Here is a 21,287-nt window from a genome sequence, read left to right on the forward strand (position 1 = left end):
GTTCCAAATGTCCCATATCTCTTTCAAATTTCGTTTTTGCAAAGGAGGGAATGAACATTTTCTTACGTGAGCACATTAACATTTTTGGCCTCTGAATGAGTAGTTTTTTTAAACTTTAGAACCTATATGACTGTGAACCTCTTCGGAATATTTTCAGTCTGTGAGAAGGGAGGGCTAAAATGTCCTCTCATGGTTCACAGGTTTTATTCTTTATAGTTCACAGATTTCTTTCTTTTAATCAAAGACGAGATGGTCTCTTTTTTATAGGTCCTATAGGCTACCTTCTCTTTATCATCTGTTTCAAGTAGAATAATTAGAAATCTTACATTTTGGGAGTGCCTGGGTGGTTCAGTCGCTCAGTTAGGCGTCTGGCTTCAGCTCAGGTCACGATCTCACAGTCCCTGAGTTCAAGCCCCGCATGGGGCTCTATGCTGAGCGCTCAGAGGTTAGAGCCTGCTTTGAATTCTATGTCTCCCTCTGTCTGCCCCTCCCCCGCTTGCACTCTCTCCTCTCTCTCTCTCTCTCTCTCTCAAAAATAAACATTAAAAAAATTAAAGGAAGAAAGAAATCTTTCATTTTTTAGACCTTCCTAATTCCCGCGAAAGGGAAACTCTGCTGGAAGAGGCAGAACTGGTTGTTCAGTGAGATAAGGAGGAGCACAAGGAGAGAGCCAAGGACATTCCCTTCCTCACACCATAGGGACAACTTGGGTCTGAATGACCAGTGCATTAAATGACTCTGCTGAATAATCAGATTCTAAACGTTAAAGACAATTATGTACCAAATAGACAGACAAACGTGGTGGTGTATTTTAAAAGCCAGATATATTTTTAAACGATCGTGCCTACAATAAGTAAATTATGTAGTGATGGAACATCAAAAAAAAGTTGATGAACAAAAAGGCACATTCTAAGAGTTCAAGAGTAGAAAGAACAGAAGAGTTCCTTTTGGTTTGGTTCTAGGGTAAGAGAAAAGAGAAACAGGTATACTAAAATTATATCTCAGGTGAAGGTTTCTGTCAGCTGAAGCAGTTAACATTGGCGTCTTTCTCCCTGGTCCAAAGCAGTCTTTTCTTTCATTGACTTCTGAGAGTGTGTTTAATCTTCCTTTGTGTAGAGATGATACATCAGGGCTACCACCAGTGCTGAGATGGCAGGGATCACCCAGTTGGTCCACCAGCTGGAAAGAAATGGCAATGATGCTTGTATGGTGCTCGATACACAGGACTCAAAACCTCTGCTCTTCTGATTACCATGAAAACCACTGTGGCATGTGTTTATTACGTCTCTAACGTACCTGGATGAAAAGCCAACTAACTCGTTAAAAGTGACATGAGCACATCACATGCCCTAATATACCAGCACCTGCTCGGCTTTATAAGAAAATGAACGGCCCCACCCCTGTTCCACTTAAATCTATTTCTATAAACTTATACAAAGAGCTATGAACCACTCACTCCCCCAATAGATGCTACCGATAACCAGTGACTTATCTAAGGACACGAACTCTGAGTTACGGATCACAAGTTCATAAAAGCAAATATTCCTTACAGGTTTTATTCTACTCACATACACTAAGAATTTAAAATAGTACTAAACCGAGAACCAGAAAATCAAGTTTCTCATTTTGGCAGAGGCATCAACAGGTCTATAACCGGGAGAACAGCACCTCTCCTCGACTGTGAAGTTAAGGACTTTGAACCACAGGATGATTAAGGTTGCTATGTCCACCACAACTTTACATTCTCCGACTCTGTTCTGAAAATCTAATCTGTACAAATGCACAATAGATTTATCGCGGGAAGAAAGAGCATGCCCAAACGACTTCATCTGTGGTCCACAGGTGTAAACCCAGAAAACTCCCTAACTTACACACTGTTTCAGTCCTGGTGCAAAGAACTTCTGATCTACTATAAATGGCAGATGACAGATCAAATCAGGGACAAAGCTAGGATGATCTTCAATTTAGATATGAACCTTTAATTACTTAGAAAACAAAATATACAGCTTGTAGAATGTGAATTAAGCCAGAAAATCACCTATGAAGACATATATTTTCTGGCATAAACTTTCTACCCTGTAAAACTTCACACATCAACGCATACAAAGATGGAATTCATTAACAAGATTTAACCTGCACAAGGGTTACAAATGCAATTTTCATCTTGGTGGGCTTTTCAGTTTTCATTTAGAAGGAAACTGACCTGCCCATGAAACATAGGATGAAGTGAGTACTAACCACTGCCTGAAGGCAGGTAATGTACTAGAACACCGACAGAGACTGGGGCGGTTACATTTGACAGGGTGAAAGAATAAATAAGCATAAATGTGTGGCTTTGAGCTTGGGGCCAAATATCTCTAGCTACCAGATACACAGATGCATATAGTCCCAATTACACAAGTCAATATGCTAGAACTGCCAAAAATGTCAATACAACGTTGGACTATACCACAGAAATCCAGTCCCTAGAACAAGGGACTCATGTTACACTTGGAAGAACACTGAACCATGCCTAGAGAGACCTAATCACTACAATGCTAAAACCGGATCATATACTGAATGAGAAAGGAAAGAGATGTTTGCCTGGAGAGTAAAAGATTGTGCTGGCCACAGGACTACCGTGGAGAAAAGGAGACCCATTTGTTCAGTCTGTCCTATAGGGTAGATATGGCCAGAGGGTGAGATTCGGGGTTGTTCTGAAGAGGGTCCCGAGTCTGAGCTGACAGCTGAGGAGAGAGTGTCCTGAGTCATGGGGGTGCCAAGTGGGGACAATCCTGGGATGTCCACTGACGGGGGGGGGGGGGGGGGGGGCAGAGTGGACGCCTGCACCTCAAATGGGGGAGGGTCCCATAATCCGACTCTGACTCTATGAGCCTTCTGATCACAATTACTTTAAAAGAAAACTACCACGTATCACGTACCTGGAATTAGAATCAACAGTAGTAATGAGAGTCTCCTGAAACACGAGAGAAAAAGTAAACGTAAAGGGAACATCTAAACATTTATTCAATTGACTAAGAACTTCTTTTATAAGTAGGTCACAGTATTTTACTCAGTACATTCTTCCAAACACATTGAAAGGGAAAATTAACATCATAAACTTTTCACTAAAATGCCCAATTTCACCATTTTTTCAGAAGGAAAAAAATTTTAAGACTCATCTGTATGTAAATTACTTACAAACCTAACCTAGATAATTTGAAAGAAAATGTTAAAAATAGCCTATATAGAAAATACCCTGTACACAGTACACATCTGAATACTTTAATGGAGAAACTGAAAACAGATTATCATGTACACATACACATAACCCCGCCACTACCTTCAGGAAGAGCAGTTTAATTTTTTAAAAGCACTGATGAAACATTCAATAAAAAACATTAGTTATTTCATTCAAATTTTATATGAAGTAAAGTCACCCAAACTGTATTAAAAGACATGTCAAGCAAAAAGAGAGAAGTAAAAACAGTCATTTAAATTACAACACTCTGGGGGCACCTGGCTGGCGCAGTTAAGTGTCTGGCTTGATTCCAGCTCAAGTCAAGATCTCAGGGTCATGAGATCAAGCCCCCAGTCAGGCTCTGCACTGACAGTACAGAGCCTGCTTGGGATTTTCTGTCTCTCCCTCTCTCTCTGCCCCTCCCCAACTTGTGTGTGCACACTCTCTCTCAAAATAAATAAGTAAACTTCAGAAAATAATTAAATTAATTAATTGTAACACTGTGGACCACCACCTTTCCTGGACTCCAACTCTGACAAGACGGCTCTAAAAAGATACCGGAGGCCTTAGGGACTGGTCTCTCACACCGTCACTAGCCAAGAGCCCTCTGAAAATAAGGACGCCCTGTGCGTGTGCTGGGGTCTTTCACAGTTGCAGCCTAATTTACCTTCCAGAACTTTCTGAGAGAAGTTCTTCTTGTCGGTACCATGAAAGTGAACTAATTTTGGCTCTGGAACAATACATACTTCCCCAAACAGCTGAATAACTAAGGCCTAAGAAAAAATAAACTGTTCTGGGCTTGAAAACTTAAGAAGCATTCTTTTGAAATTTCACACCAGCAGAAGTATTAGTGCCTCAAAGGAAGGTAAGTAAGGCAGCTTCCTCAGAGAGTTCATCTCCGCAGTTTCCCAAAGCACAAGACAAGCCAGTAGCAAAACAATCAGCAGTCTGCAGTGAGGCAAAGCGACACACAGCAGGGCGCATTAGAGAAACCCCATGAAAAGGCAGAAAACTTTTAGGGAAGGGCAAGCAAAACAGTTAGGAGACCCACAAACCTGGAAACATGGCCTTTAAGATTCCTGACACAATAGGAGGGAAAAAAATAAGTCATTTAAAAAGGAAACGTCACACATCTATTATCTCTTTAAGCAATGTTAAATCTTAGCGACTACACAAAGTATTCATAACGACGGCAAGGCTTTTCAAATTTTGTATATATGAATAAAATTAACAAGCATTACCAGAAGTCAGTGGACTATGCGAAATTATTATTCAGCGATTAGAAGACACAATGAGTCGTGAAAACCAGAGTGCAACGGTTCATTAAAGGTAAAATATTATTGTCACAATAGAAAGTTAAGCCCGGAAGAGTAAAACAGAACGCGAACACAGATCTGTTATTTGCTTATACCAAGTACACGCATTTTACCAAACATGCTGACAACCCTATGGAAACTAGGCTGGCCTGTCCTCACTCTCCAAACACTACCCTGAGCGCTCATGCTAAAACAAAAACTCTTAGGGTGTTTGATCCTCTAAAGAGCTGTACTTTGGGGCGCCTGGGTGGCTTGGTCGGTTAAGCGGCCGACTTCGGCTCAGGTCACGATCTCGCGGTCCGTGAGTTCGAGCCCCGTGTCGGGCTCTGTGCTGACGGCTCAGAGCCTGGAGCCTGTTTCAGATTCTGTGTCTCCCTCTTTCTCTGACCCTCCCCTGCTCATGCTCTCTCTCTCTGTCTCAAAAATAAATAAATGTTAAAAAAAAAAAAATTAAAAAAAAAAAAAAAGAGCTGTACTTTAAGAGATTATATATATTTCCAAGTGTTTATTTTCTGTTAGGCTCTTAACCCAGAGGTGCCTGGGAGTTACAGCAAAAGTCTGAATTATCACTTACCACCATGCTGAAAAAGGAAACTGAAACAGTCTGGTCGATCCAGTGGTCTGAGGGGCCTAAGCTGGGTTTCTATGTGTAACTAACAAATACATCAAGACCAACAGGCAGAAAAGACTATGGCTTTTATTATAGGCTCTGCCACCTGCTCACTCCATGACCTTGAGGAGTTCAACTTCACATAGAAAGGTCAATAATTCAACCAGTGCAAGAGAAGCTCTATATAAAATAATGCAAAGCGCCTCGGGTCTTTGCAAATCAAAATCCTCTCATTTATACATTCATCTTTCTTAGCCTAGTCCCTAACTGGAAGGCTTTCCTAACCCATGCCTTTCCCGTGCAGAGCCCACACAAGAAGCTTCAAGAAACCGCACCTGCCAAGCTGGAGATGGGTGCTAGCCATGGTTCTGCAGCGTGTGACCTTAGACAAGGCCAACGCTCGGAACAAGGTCTGAGCTTCACTGTTCTCACCCTCCCTGGAAGGTCTCTGGATCCCACAGGGTCATCACAAGAACCAAATAAGTTCATTTAAACAGCAATGATTTGAAAACCACAACCAAGAAAAGGTATTGACACTCCTGACATCCTCCGTGTAAGCAAATGTGATAGGTACAAATTTGTTCAGAAACATGTCATTTCTGTCTACCAATATCTTACTTTGGCAACTAAACACCACGTTTTCCTCTGGGCGGGTTCAAACCAGTCAACTTTGTTGCATCTTATTTTACAATTCAACTAGATATTTTAAACAGGCAACGCTGAAAAAAGTCAGAGCACAGCTTACATTGATCAGCCTGCAGAGACAGACAGATGGTTACACAGAGACACAACAACAGAAATATCTAAGGACTCTCGCCTGGCAAACTAGAAGCCCCAGAAAGAAAAATCCAGAAATGTGGTCACAAATTTTCCTTTACTGTATCTGCCTGTGGCCTCTAAGGAAGATGGCAAGTTCTCAGCCGCTTTCTCCACTTCTGCTGATAGAAGCAATGTCATGTGTGTTCTCAGAGAGGAAAGAGTCTGTCTTCCAGAAATGCGGCAGCGCGGTAGGGGACCCACTGACCACCTCAGCCCTAATTTCTGTCTCTGGGCATCATGGTTTGGGATACGGCTGGATCTACATTAAATCTAACTTGATATAATGAGCCTCATCAAACCTTTGTTTTATTGTAGCTGAATGATTTGCCCTGAAATTATTAACATACTGAACACCTAACAGGAAAAAAAAATGTATTTGTTCCCTGAGAGACTGTGGAGAAAAAGCAAAAACCACATGCATCACAGGATTTCACCTGCCCCAAACAAAAGTAGCCCCCCAAAAGCTGCTAATGTCGTATGAATGAACAGCAGGGACTGTTACAGAGGCAGCAACTGTTACAGAGGCAATTCAAATTCTGAAGTCCATTTCTTATCTTCCCAAGGTATTCGAATCACCAACATTGAACTTAAGCCTTTGGAATAGGGAAAGAAGAGAATATAAATGAAGGTGCTGTGCAGGAAGCAGCACGATGCAAGACTTTTATTGTACTACCGGGGGTATAAAGGTAAGCATGGCCTTCATGCTCTATTGGATTCACTGCTTGGATTTTGCTATAGATTAAAGACAACGTCTTGTCAACAGCAGCTGGTTCTTCATACAAGCCCCATGGAGTCCCACTGTTGTCCTCTAGTAAAAGCAAGAGCAGAAACCAAAATGGAAAAACTATCCTTTGTTTCTGTGGCTTAAGCAAAACTTTCCTCCAGATCCTTTAATTACAGGCCAGCAACCATCCTGTCTGCTCGTACTTGTCAGGGATTCTGGTTGTTGGCATCAGTTCTTACTATGGGTTTACCTTCAGAGGTGTGAGATCATCAGCTCAGAGAGAAGGGCTAGTGAACCAGGATGTAAAACTAGTGTCCCTAGAACTGTTTTCCTTTCCTAAGGAAAAATGCCCCCAAAAGTTATTATTTAATTTGACTAACATTAAATCCATGCAACCAATGTTTATTTTACACCTACTATGTGCCCCGGGGACACAGAGATGACGACGACACGGGTATGTTCTGCAAGGTTCAAGTACTAAGATCTGTCCTCAATCAGACTTTATGCTCTCTGAAAATCAGGTTTGTGTCAAATCTTTCAGATTAGAAGCACAGTGCTACTTATAAAAAGAAGCTCTTGAAGAGGTAGCTACTGACATTCATGAGGAAAAAATTACGTATTGAGGGTCTTACGAAGTGAACACATAAGCTGTTCTAATGAAACACAATGGCTGATCCACACATGAAGTATTTTCCTGAGCCAACACGTTACATATTCATCTAACCTAGAGAGACCTATGCTGGCCTCCAATATGTAAAAGACCTCTGTCCTCCAGTTTGACAGACATTAAATACAGTGGAGACACATACGGTCCTGAGACGCTGAGATGATGCACTTACCGAAGGTTTGATTATCTTTGATCTGTCATCCTGCAAAGGAAAAAAAGCACATCATGGAATGAAAGTTTACGAAAGCACCATGTCCAAAGCACTCGCTTTTACTGAGATGTTTTAAAAAACCTTACTCTTCAGTAATTATTAGCAATTTACATTCATCTACCTAGGTTGTTATTCACATAGTTTGATCCATCTGAGTTGACTGCTAAAATTAACAACTGATTAAGTGATTAATTTTTAATCTAGAGTTCCAAGGTTTAGAATATCATCCATGATAATCCTGTTTCTATGTTGATGCGCATATATATTAGACTTGGATTTTGATCTTCAATTCAGAGAGCAGCTGGGATCTAATTAGATTCTTCTCTTCTATCCTCGGAAATGAGTCTGTGTGTGTGTGTGTGTGTGTGTAATTCTGTGTGATATCCTTAGTGAATTCCTGCAATCTCCCAGTTGCAGGGCCGTAATTTTCTTAAACCTCTGGTTGAGGGAGTCCAAATTAAGGGGCATCTAAAGGTGACCACAGAGGAGCCCAGTAGGCAGGTGAGGCAGAAATGCTGTAGTCACAGCCTGAAAACCCACCTGCTCTAAACCCACAAGTTTTGGAAAGGAAAGAATCAAACATTTTAGGGGAAGTCCTCTCCAGTTACCAGGAAAGTACCGCACTTTGATGAAGTGTGAAGATGAAGATGATAAAAACAGGTGGATGAATAAACTCCCCGGATAAGTGAGGGACACTTTCAGGGCACCACCTCCTGCCACCAAAAAGCAAACAAAAAACCCCACCTCTCCCTTCAACTGAAATTGCTCTACAGCACATTTCTGATCTTCAGGCTTTCCATAAAAAGCCTACTTTAAGCTTTCCTTCATCCCTGATCGTCGTAAGAAACGTCAATCAACAAAACTTTTCATATGGGTTTTCATCTGTCAGGGGTCTCTCAGAGTGCCTGCTTGGGCTAGGGCCACACGCCCATGCTGCTTCTTGTTAGCCTGCTTCTCACAGCGCCTCAGCCCCCTCTGGATGGCTCCTGGTGAGGCAGCATGAGCTGAGAAGCAGACTGGGGACCGTGCTGAGAGACCCCAGTGCTCTCCAGAGGTGAGAACAGCTGAACGCAGCGTGTAGGATCCGCTGCCTGCTTGGAGAATGACACTGCTTCTTCCCAAGTGTTCAGCCGCATTCAGATTAGCCGAGTTTCACATGCTCATTTGAAACTGCCGCAGAAGGGCCTAAACTCATATTACCCCTCTAGGTTTATATAAAAGCTGAAGTAGGCCAACATTTTGCCAAAGTCAGTCCATGGACTGACACCAAAGGTAACATTCTCAAAGTTCTGGGGTAAAGTGAGAAAAAAAGAGGAGAACGTGTTGGTTTTATACAAGGTAGAGTGCACTCATTTAACAGAGGTGGGTTAAAATTTTTTTTTATTTTTTTTAGAATTAAAATATCCTCAGACTAATGAAAGTAAAGGGAGTTTGTTAAGTAAAATATTTTACTCAAAAAAACAAAAACTAAAACAAAAAAACCCATGGTGGATCAATGACCCCCACTTTCTAAAATCTGCTGCTCCAAGGGGCGCCTGGGTGGCTCAGTCGGTTGGGCATCCGACTACGGCTCAGGTCATGATCTCACAGTTCGTGAGTTCGAGCCCCGCGTCAGGCTCTGTGCTGACAGCTCGGAGGCTGGAGCCTGCTTCAGATTCTGTGTCTCCCTTACTCTCTGCCCCTGACCTACTAACGCTCTGTCTCTGCCTCTCAAAAACGAATAGACGTTAAATAAATAAATAGATAGATAGTAGATAGGTAGGTGGGTGGGTAGGTAGGTAGGTAGGTAGGTAAATCAATCAATCAATCAATCTGCTGCTCTGAGAGACACTTCATAGTCTGAGAGGCGCCATGGCCTTGGGGTAGAGAGTCCTGACTCCAAGTGCCAGTGAGAACTAAGCCAGGGAAATACAAAGAAATTTCCAGCTGATTTACGACAAGAATGGTGTTCTAAAATCAGGAGGAACTGTTTTTTGCTTTACTCCTTCAATTTCATAGTACGCAAGTCTACCGTTTTAAGCAAGGTCAACTCACAACCTTAAAGAAAAGGAAAGGCCCCCAAGAAGGTACTTACCGGATGAAGCTCTCCAATGATGTACGTTTTGGACAATTCTCTAGCATCTGTAGAGTGCCCGACATCCTCAAAGTTTTCAGTAGCATCCCCTCCAGCTTGTTCCCTTAGCACTTCTTCTCCACCAGGATGCTGTTTGAAGGAGATAAAAAAAAAAAAAAAAAAAATGCGTTTTTTCCAAGCAAATAAGTTAAAAGGAAGTGGTCAGTTTATTTAACCAAATAGGCTACTTTAGAAGTCATAGATGACAATGTGTGAGTACAACTCATCCATAATGTGGGTGAGAACAGTATACTCTTTTGTATTCAATTTCCTTCTTGGAAATACAGAAAAACCTTTCTCCAATAGTCAAGATGTCCATTTCCCCAGGTATTCATATGGCAATACACACATTAGACACATATTTTTAATCCTTTGGGAATGTCTTCTTTGCTTTTCCAGAAAGCTCTCAAAATTGTTCTTCTTAATCTTTACCCAACCTAATTTTAATTCAGTCCTATATCCTGACCTTTGATTTCTTCGGTCTAAGTGTAGACTTATGCTACTACTCCTTAGATGATTAACTGTGTGATAATTCATCTTCAAAAAGCACCCCGTCTGCCCACCAAGCACAGGCAGAGGATAGCCTGTTGGACAGGCAAGCACATCCCCTGCCTCTCGCAGAACTTTCTAGGAGAAAGTTAAAGGAAAGCAAGCAGGTGCACCAGTGACTTGCTCAAGCTGCTGCCAGAGGGACAGATTACTTTTGGGGACTGCGGAGACAAAAAAGAAAGAGTAGCAGTCTACGTGGGGTCAGGAAGAAGATCTCTGTGGAACGGAAGCATTTCAGTGCTCTTAGTTAGGTGCTTCAAATGGTAAAACAAAGAAAGGATGGTCACAAAGCAGCAAGGGGACTGACAAGAGCGGCCAAGGCACAAACACAGATGAAGTCCAGAGATCTTCAGGCAAGGAAAGGAGTTCTCATTCAAGTCAAAAGAAAGAGCTTGGTTATTAGCATCCTAAATACTTTCATCGGGAAAAAAGTCTTCTTAAATTGAGCCTCAGTATTACCTTAGTTCAAATTTACCCCACCCTTAAGCAAATCATCTATAAGTACGTGTCCAATAACTAAACAACTCTCCTTTGCATAACTGACTGCACTCTGTTCTTAATTTCTCCCAGTGATGGAAAACATAGAGGTACATGACAAAGAAGGGTAGATAATTACTCTGTTTTCAAATCCATCTCTCCTCCTACTTTGTTTAAATATATCTACTGCTATAGAAATCTACCAGTTTTCTTTTCCTCTCCTATTATAAAAGTTATCCATCTACATTATAGAAAAAATCACCCAATCACGTATGGTCTTGCCATCTCAATAGGGCTGGATATACATATAAGTATATGTGTGAATAATTTTTACAAGAAAACTGTGATCATTACCTTATGCATACTGTTTTGTTAGGTAAAAAGCAGATTACAATACATGGTACTAAGAGCATTGCCTAGTGGTTACTTACTACTACTATGTAAACTTAGGAAAATAATGGTATTTATCTCATAGTTTTTGAAGATTAAACATGTTGATATATGTGCCTAGCATGTAACATACAACCAATGAGCATTACCCAGCATTTTTATGAAATATTTTCCCAATGTCATCAAGCATCTTTCCTCAACATGACTTTTCCAACAGCTATGTAATACTACATACCGCAGGAATTTCCAAACTTATTTAAATGTCTTCTACTGGGGGCACAGATCAGAAGTCCACTTTAAACAAACATGAGGGGCGCCTGGGTGGCTCAGTCAGTTAAGCGTCCGACTTCGGCTCAGGTCATGATCTCGCAGTCCGTGAGTTCGAGCCCCGCGTCGGGCTCTGTGCTGACTGCTCAGAGCCTGGAGCCTGTTTCAGATTCTGTGTCTCCCTCTCTCTCTGACCCTCCCCCATTCATGCTCTGTCTCTCTCTGTCTCAAAAATAAATAAATGTTAAAAAAAATAATAATAAAAAAAATAAACAAACATGAGAAGCCACACCAGGGTACAGGCAGCTGACTGGCTCACTCTGAGAGCCAATCTGAAGCTTCCTGATGTACCTCCAAGGCTGTGGCAATGGAAACCATGGTCTGTTGATTCTGTAACAATCTGTTTAATACTGGACATGGACTGAGGAGTACAGAAGCAAAACACGAGAGATATAAAATGACTAATTTAACTCAGCACCCACAAATTGTGTAAGTTCACATAATATTCTTTCCATGTGGGCAGCCGAACTCATGAGTTCCTTAACTTTTGGTTCCTGTTAAGGATATGTGAATATAGACAAATCTCCCAGAGCAAACCACTACTTTCCAGTTATAAACTATTATCTTCAAAGGAAATTTGCAAATGAGATTAAAAACACAGACTGGCCTTTAATAAAGCATCATAAAACTAAACAAGTTTTTAAAATAGAGAATTCTGGGGCATCTGGGTGGCTCAGCTGGTTGAGCGTCTGACTCTTGATTTCACCTCAGGTCATGATGCCGAGGTCGTGGGATCGAGCCCCACGTCAGATTCCACGCTGAGCACTGGAGCCTGCTTAAGATATTCTCTCTCTCTCTCTCTCTCTCTCTCTCTCTCTCTCTTCGCACCCTCACCCCTCCCTGGCTCACTCACACAAACTCTTAGAGCAACACAACAGTCCTCACCCAAAAAAAAGGGCAAGTTCTCAACTTAATTTCTGACCAAGCAAGGAAACAGGAGAGTATGTCTCTACATGTACATAAGCGTGCATCTAGCTATGATTTAAGCTCTGCCTAAACCATCTCTGTGAGGTAGTTTTTTCAGGGGGGAAAAAAAGTAAAACATCTTGAGTTCCACTGGTTCCACTGACCACTATTTAAGAAAAATTATAGCATCAACAAACTGACACTAAAATACCTTTGACCTTACTCTTAAGGATTTTTTAAACAGTAAACAAAAACAAAACAAAAAACTGACTGGGTGACTCAGTCAGTTAAGCATCCACCTCTTGGTTTCAGCTCAGGTCGTAAGCTCAGGGTTCATGAGTTCGAGCCCCACATCAGGCTCTGCACTGAAAGCATGAAGTCTGCTTGGGATTCTGTCTCCCTCTCTCTGTCCCTCCCCTACTTGCTCTCTCTCTCCCTCTCTCTCTCAAAATAAATAAACCTTAAAAAAAGTTTAAAAGTTGATTTTTTTTAATGTTTATTTTTGAGAGAGAAACAGAGCACAAGCAGGGGAGGGAGAGAGAGAGAAGAGGGAGACAAACAATCTGAAACAGGCTCCAGACTCCCAGCTGTCAGCACAGAGCCCGACCCCGGGCTCAAACCCACAAACCCATGGGATCATGACCTGAGCCAAAGTCAGAGGCTTAACCGACTGAGCCACCCAGATGCCCCAAAAGTTGATTTTTTTTTAAACAAAATAACTCAAGTCTTGATAAGACAGCAAAAGATACAGGACTGGCTGATTATAATATCAAATATTTTCCTTGAAACATATTTATGATGTGGGGAAGAGACACAGAGACACACACTTTGTAAAGTAAATCAAGTCTAATCACGACGGTTTGAAACTTGGTGATTCACCGTGTCATTCTCTTCACTCGTGAGCAGATTCACGCTGCAGTCTTTTTTTTTTTTAATTTTTTTTTAATGTTTATTTATTTCTGAGACAGAGAGAAACGGAACATGAGTGGGAGAGGGGCAGAGAGAGAGGGAGATACAGAATCCGAAGCAGGCTCCAGGCTCTGAGCCATCAGCACAGAGCCCGATACGGGGCTCGAACTCACAGACTGTGAGATCATGACCTGAGCCGAAGTCGGACGCTCAACCGACTGAGCCACCCAGGTGCCCCCACGCTGCAGTCTTAATACACACACATCTCACTGCACACATCTCATTTTAAGACTGTCAGCATTCTTAAGAGACAGACCTGGGGACACTGGCATTGGTGCCATCTTGGTTACTCCCAGGGATGGTGTACAACTATAGTTTCTGCCCAGAAACCCTGAGAAAACTTACTGCTATCTGTTAGGCAGCTTCTAGAACTGGAGAGTGACTCAAAGAAAAGGCAAGGCTTCAAAAGAGGTAAACAGTAAAATTAACAGGTGATGAAAATTATCTGAAGATTTTCTGAAAGATTTACGGAAAAGACCGAAGTACCTAGTCATACACACAGGCAAGATTAGAGGTAACAAAAGAGGTGAGGCTCTCCTGAAGACTGAGCCAAGCACTGGTGAATTCTGTAACAAAAGTCTGTCCTCAGAAAGCAGCACTCACTGGGGCTCCCACTCATCCCACCATGTGGTGGCAGTCAGCAGCCCAAAGAGAGAGCGATGGGAGGGAACACCAGGGGTGACAGTAAGGAGGACACAGGAAGGACAGAACTGGGTGCAGCTATGGAAAAGTCAGCCATTTCCACCGTAGCTGTGTCCTTCTGACATAAAGTCTCCCATTTTTCCAGACGAAGATTTCTTTCTCCACTTGCAATATTACGTGCCAAAGTCAATTCACTCAACAAACACACAACAAATGTCTCTATGCGACAGACACCAGACATGGGGAGCAGAGAAGGTCCCAGCTCCTGCCTGGGGAATTTATAAACTAATAGGGACCTCACAGGAATAATCTGCAACTGTACCACTGCAGGTGAAAATCAATGTTCTGAAACAAAAGAGCACACCGCCATGAAGAATACAGCAGGGACTCAGGAGTGGCTCCGCTGAGCTAAGATACAAAGCAGGAGTCAGGGTCAAGGAGGGGCAGAGACAGAGGGGTGAAGTGTCCCATGGGGGAGGGAACACAGTGAGCTCTGCGGCAGGGAGAGGCTGGCTCCGGGGAGGGCAGGCCACACAGGGCTCTAGATCTTTCTCCTGCAAGTGATGAGAAGCCATTGAGAAGATCTAAGAAGGGAAGGTGACAAAAGCAGAATTTTTTAAAAAAAAACATAACCATAGTTTTAAAAATATAACCTCGTCTTCAGAGTGAACAACAGGTAGAAGGGCAGGAGAGGATTCAGGAAGGCAATTTGCCAAGGCCAATACAGTAATCTAGCGAGAGACAGCCTACGGAAGGCTGGTAGCAGCCAGGGACACAAACAGGTGTAGAAGACACAGAATGCGAGAGAGGAAGGACGTCTCGGTGGAGTGACGACGGTGGATGAGAGACAAGATGCAACGCGAGGACACAGATTTGGGGCTTGCAAAATCGAACGAATGGACGTTGATGCCAACCACCGGGAACGGGAATCCTGGAGGCAGACCAGCTTCGGTGGGCAGGCTGGTTCCATCAGTGCCTCTGCGCACTCACCGTGTCCACATGCCTGGTGAGCCAGTCACCCCCTTGTCTGCCTCTGCAAAATCTCCACCACACAAGTTATCCACATACACATTGCTCTCACGGCATATGAAACCCCAGATACCAACCAGGGAATACCCATAAAATAACTGGAACTAGCTTTTGCTCTTGGCATCCATAGTTGAAGGGTTATTTATAGGAAAATAGATTTGAAAAGATAAAAGACTGGCACAGCCATAATTCAGAAGACATTAACGGCCAGAGTCCCACCCGACTCCCAAGGACACTTTCCAGGAAGTCAAGGTGAACTTCCGTGGCGTCGACAGTAACACTGGCAACCAGGGCCTGAAATTACAGGACTCTCTACGGCTCACGGCATAAAAGGCCTCAGCAAACGTGGCACGGTGGATCTCTTCATGAAATGCTGGCTTCTCGTGGCTGCTGGGACAGCAGGACCCCTGGCTTCACCCCCACTGGCCACTACTTTCTAATCTCTTCATCTCCAAGTCTCAACGAGGGAGCACTCCAGGGCTCAAGGCCGTGGTCCCCACCCACTCTCTACCTGTACCAGCCCTCCCAGTGATTTCATCTGGTCTCCAACCCAGAAAATCACCGTTCCCTAGTGAGTGCAGTGGAATAACACCCGACTTCCCGAGCTCCGGAGTCCTCCCCCCTGCAGTCGCCCCCACCTCACACGTGCACTCAGCATCTGATGCACGTCCCAAACACAACGTAAAAACCAATGCGCTGCTTTACAGAATTTCCGTTCTCAGGAAACAGTGCCACCATGCACCCAATTGCTACAGTCAAACTTTATTCCTCTTTCGTTCCCACTCCAATCCACCAGCAAATCCAGGTGACTCTCTTCAAAACAGACTCAGGATCCAACCACACCAACACCAAGCGTGGATATCTACAACGGTCTCCTAACTGGTCTGCTTCCTTTTGCACCTTCTACAATCAGCTCTCTCACACTGTCACACCATGAGGGCTTTTAGAAGAAGATTAAGATAGTCCAGGGCGGTTAGTCATGGCAGAAGTGAGGAGAGTTAAGAGGGAAGTAGAAAACAGACACGCTTCAGTGACACACTGAAGGCAGTGGATTCTGCCCACACTTGCAAATATCCCAAGTCCTTCCATCTTCCTACAGAGAGGGTGAGGGTGAAGTGAGTCCTCCCTCACTCAGTTCCAGCCAGTCTTGGGGCAGGTCCTCAGACTTGCCAAACTCGTTCTCCATGTCAGATCCCTCCCAACTGCCTCTGCTTGGAATGTTCCTCTCCCAACTTCTATGTGATTCCATCTACCCTCATTCATACTCAAGTCGGCTCTTCAGATCCTTCCAGGATTTCCCTATCTAAAGAGCCCCCCCACACACCCTGTTCTCTACCCGCCTCCTGTTTTGCCTTCACACCATTTATTACTATCTATATTTCTATCAATTTCCTCGTAAGATTCAACGAGTACAGAGACTTTAATTGATCTTGCTCACCCCTACTGCCCCAAACCCTTGTCCAGTGCCTGGCACGTGGCAGACACAAAGAAATATTTATAAGTAATTGTTGGATAACTAGAGGAGATGAACACAGGTCATTACACACAGACACACTAGTTTTGGAACCGTTAATATAACCAGTATGTGGTTGATGACAACTTTTCATTTCAACTATTCTCTCTCCTTTTCCTGAACTATACTAGCTCTTCCCATTCAGAAACCATATCAGTTCATATTTAATTGCTGTCTAATTTCCTTGATCAAAATATTTACTGTCTACTCTGAGCAAGACATTGTGTGGGACACCAAAAGTACAAGAAAAATCAATGTGACTTGATCCTGAAGAATCATGCACTTAAGTTGAGGTTAAAGAAATAAAATAACAGAGAAAAAACCCTTGGCCTCCATTGATACAGCCTCATGGTTCTGACTAATCATGAATGATCCACCAGGTCCTAAACATGCAACACTGCTAACCATGGACTTGAGTCACTCTCCTTGAGGGTCAGGAGCAAATGAGGCACTTAGCTACTGCCCAGCATCCATAGCACAGTGATTCTGCAGCTCAGTGATTCTCAACTTCTTTTCAAGGCTGTGATTTGTGTCACGTGATAAAAGCCTTCTTCATAACAAGTAGCTCTGAAAAAAAGTCACCGGTTAATAATGGCGATGGAAGTGAAGAGAACATCAAGAGGAGTATAATAAAGCAATGGTTTTGTTGCCAGATTTCACAAACGGCTACTGAACACTTGAAATGGGGGTGAGAAACTGAAGGGAAATTTCATTTATTTAAGTGTAAATAGCCACATATGCCCAGTAACTACCACACTGGACGCTGTAGCTACAGACAACACAAACCTTTTCCAAGACATAAAGACAACCTGGGTGAAAACTGCAAAGGCGTTTCATTTGCAGCGAAGGATATGTTTTTATTATATATGTGCGTGGTAGTACACCTCCTCTCAAGGTGAGAAGGCTCACAGGCAAGAGCCTCTGGACAAGAACAAGGGCTCAGCACAAACCAAACTGCTTTGGAAGAAAAAGCTTTTGTCAACTGATTCATCCAAGAAGGAGAGGCCAAGATAAAAGCTGATAATGACCAAGGACCCAACAACTCTTCTCTGTGGTTTTGGCAGGTTGTAGGATCAAGTCTGACTTGTTTTACCAGCCCCAGGGCACCACAGGGTAAGGATACTGAAGTTCTTGTCTGTATAATGACAATGCGATAAAGACTAGGCTCACACAGACTACTTTATTGATTTATGTTAATTTCACACAAATTACTAGTTTATTGGCTTTAGTCCTTTTACAATCACTAAGGGTCTCGGTCCTTTCAGTCACATTCTATTTAACATGAGAAATACAGTTGTAATTATGCTTGTGAATTTGAGGATTTATAAGGGACTCACAAATATATACAAAAATGAGAGGAATAAGGCAGAAAACAGTGTTAAATAAGTATCAAAATGCAAGGAAAGGGTAGGTCATTCCAGAGGGAGGACAGGCAACAACAGAACCTTCCACGTGCCGAATGGGGATGGTGAGGTCACCCCTCCCTCATTAATGGCATTTGCTGAGCCTGTATGGTACTCAGTGATCTAATAGGTATATTACCTGTTTTCTTAAAAATTTAAGAGCTCAAAAAGGGAGAAAATATTACAAACTTGATCAATATTTCTTCCCTGGGCACCAAGTATCAATAAGTTAATGAGTATTTACAGTCCTTTGGACAATACTAATAAATAGAAATAAACTCAGATTTTCGTTTCATCTTAAATGAATAGTACCATGCTAGTATTATTATCAGGTAAACACTGCTGAGTCACGTGCAGTGAAAAATCCACACACTTTGGAGCACCTGGCTGGCTCAGTCCACAGAGCATGTAACTCTTGATCTTGGGATTCTTGTGTTCGAGACCCATGTTGGGGGTAGAGTTTATTTTTAAAAAGAGGGGGCGGGGGCACCTGGGTGATTCAGTCCAATGAGCATCCGACTCTTGATTTTGGCTCAGGTAATGATCTTATGGTAGTACTATCAGATAAACACTGTTGAGTCATGTGCTGTGAAAAATCCACATACTTTGGGGCACCTGGCTGGCTCAGTCCATACAGCATGTGACTCTTGATCTCAGGATTTTTGTGTTGGAGCCTCATGTTGTGACTAGAGTTTATTTAAAAACAGAGGGGGTGGGGGTGCCTGGGTGGTTCAGTCTGACGAGCATCTGACTCTTGATTTTGGCCCAGATCATGATCTCATCATGGTTCTTGAGATCAAGCCTTGCATCAGGTTCCACACCTGCTTGGGATTCTTTCTCTCTCAAAATAAATAAACAGAAAGAAGAAAAAAAAGAAAGAAAGAAAGGGTAGATCCACATACTTAAAACCAATGACCAACTTGTCACTCTTCACCTCCAGAGCCAACCTAGCCATGACCCCACCCACCCACTCCTCTTTCCAAATATCTCCTACTGGTAAAAATTTGCTCTAATCTGAAAAACACTCAGGGCGGGCGGAGCTCAAGTACTCTTTCGACTGCTTTGCTCAGGAGGGACACCAAGGTTATCAGGGCTAACCCCACACTCACAGCCTCCCTTCAGAAAATGTGATAAGCTTCATTCATAACCAAAGTCTAAATAATCTCACTGAGAAGACATGTGGTCTGTTTAACACTAAGCAGCTCAATGGTCTCCACCCCAGGTCATTACAAAAAAGAACATGACCCAAACCCGATGGCAAGACTCCCATGGTCCACTGATGTCACAGCAGGACTGTTCAAGGGGTGAAGGCCGGTCCTAGGACAGCTTCTTTCTTGCACCTCATCCCCTAACCCCTGGATCTTCTACACTTCAGTAACAACTTCAGTCACTTCAGTCACTAGAGATACCACATACAACGTGTAACTTTGTTCAAATGAGAATAAGTCTAATTTCCCCACACACAGGGGGAAAAAAAAAGTATTAGAGCAAACTACAAGGTGCTTCCCCAGAGCCCAACAGGACACACATATCCGTGGTCAGGTACAGAATAAGTGCAGTCAATGAAGGCCAAGTCTCAGATTATTTGTGTTAAGAGGCCAAGAATTCCAGTATTGACATAATGAGAGTGAGGCCTCAAATCCTTTTTAGAATGAGGCCAACGAGAAATGCTAAACAAAGGAATACATGCATAATTAGAGGATTTTTTAAATTGCAGTAAAATTCTATTTCCTATTTAGTAATACACTAAATAATAATAATAGTAATACTATGCTAAGAAAAGGACCTATAAAAAATGGCAAGATAAAAAAGATAAACTTAGGTGCCTCTCCTGATGCAGATGTTTTCAATAAGTAATAAATTCTTATTGGGAAGGCAATAATCTTTTTTTTAAGGAATTCTTTTTCTACTTTTTTTCTCAAGAGTACTTTTTTAAAATTTGAATTTCCACTTTTATCACATGCAATAGCAACACTTTTAGAAATAGCTTAATATTCTTCAAATGATTATTGTCATTAGTTTTTCTTTTGTTGTTATTTAAACTCCATTAAGGTGCAAAGATCTGTTATATCCTTACTATGCCATAGTGTGATTTGCAAATTTTTTTTAGTTTTTATTTAAATTTTACTTAGTTAACATACGGTGTAATATTACTTTCAGGAGCACAGTACAGTGATTCAACATTTTCATACAACATCACAAGTGCGCTCATCACAGGTGCCCTCCTTAATCCCCACCACCTATTTAACTCATGCCCCCCATCCATCTCCCCTGGGAAGGCAATAACGTGAATGAGAAAGAAAACATAAAACCAATATCATTCTAGATTCAAATATGCAGCCTGCGACTACTGTTAATTCTTAAACTAATTACTGGTGAAAATACTCTCCAGGTCCATTTTACGTGCCTACTATTTGTTTCTGCAGCCGTTTTTACAGTTCCTTGGATTCTCCTCCCAGAAAATTAAGATGGGTACAAATTATATTTTGGGGATTATTTTTGCTAGTGCTATCCCCCCCTTAATAAAAACAATTTCATAAATGAGACAGTCTTAGGCTTGATACAAAATAACATTTTTGCTTAGTCTTTGACCTTAACTCCTAGAATTCCTACATGTTAGTCAGTCTGGAAAAAGAAACTGTAAAATTTTGTACTCAAAAGTTAGGTCTTGTTCACAGGACAGGAAAACCTTGCATTCTTGTAAATAAAACCAGGGATGGCTTCTCATCAAGTTCATGGCTCCAGCCACCAAACTGGTCCTCCTCTCCCCAACCCCTCCCCATTCTTACCCATCTTCTGTACCACTGCTAGAATGTTCATCCTCAAATACCAACCGTTTCATGTATCCCGCTCCAAAGTCTACAGTGGTGAATTTCTGCAGGCAAATCAAATGCCTTTTGAATATCTCAACAAAGAAAGCCTCAACACCTGCCCAGCACAGGGGTGTCCTCAGCTACACGAGCACGTGTGGGGCCAAAGCTGCTCACTGTGTCCCTCTCTTCCCCCCACAACATTTAAACTTTTCACTGGGAGACAGCCACCCAGAATAGAGATTTCGCCCAGCCTCCCCTGCAGCTGTGTTATGCCATGTGATTAAATTCTGGCTGATGGAGTAGAAGTGGAAGTGGCAGAACCACCTTCTAGAGGTCTTCTCTTTAGAATAGTGCGTTGCTTTGCCCTTTCTCTTCATCTTGCTGTCTGGAATGGGAATGCTACCTTTGAACTGGCAGATGAGAACCAGACCCCTACGGACGGCCCAGAAATACACTAGAGGTATAGTGCTGAGGGCTTGATGGAACACAGCCAGCCCACTAGGCCTGGACTGCAAAGCTTGCTTCTTTATGACAGACGAATAAATTTCTTATTTAAGCACAGTTATTTGGAGTTCTTTTTTTTTTTTTA

At 42.5% G+C, this 21,287-nt stretch overlaps 1 protein-coding gene across 1 annotated transcript in view; it reads right to left on the reverse strand.

Annotated features, from left to right (window-relative positions):
• Positions 1-807: 807 nt before the first annotated feature.
• Positions 808-21,287, reverse strand: part of LOC106982250 (cytochrome b5) — a 37,543-nt gene continuing 17,063 nt past the window's right edge. The window contains exons 2-5 of the mRNA XM_015080413.3: positions 9,642-9,770; positions 7,529-7,558; positions 2,922-2,956; positions 808-1,179 (exon numbers count right to left, since the gene is read on the reverse strand). Of these exons, the coding sequence (XP_014935899.1) occupies positions 1,098-1,179; positions 2,922-2,956; positions 7,529-7,558; positions 9,642-9,770 (276 nt within the window). The 3' untranslated portion in view covers positions 808-1,097. The remainder of the gene's footprint in view (positions 1,180-2,921; positions 2,957-7,528; positions 7,559-9,641; positions 9,771-21,287) is intronic.

The sequence above is a fragment of the Acinonyx jubatus genome, chromosome D3 (genome assembly GCF_027475565.1).
Source record: "Acinonyx jubatus isolate Ajub_Pintada_27869175 chromosome D3, VMU_Ajub_asm_v1.0, whole genome shotgun sequence".
Taxonomy (NCBI): domain Eukaryota; kingdom Metazoa; phylum Chordata; class Mammalia; order Carnivora; family Felidae; genus Acinonyx; species Acinonyx jubatus.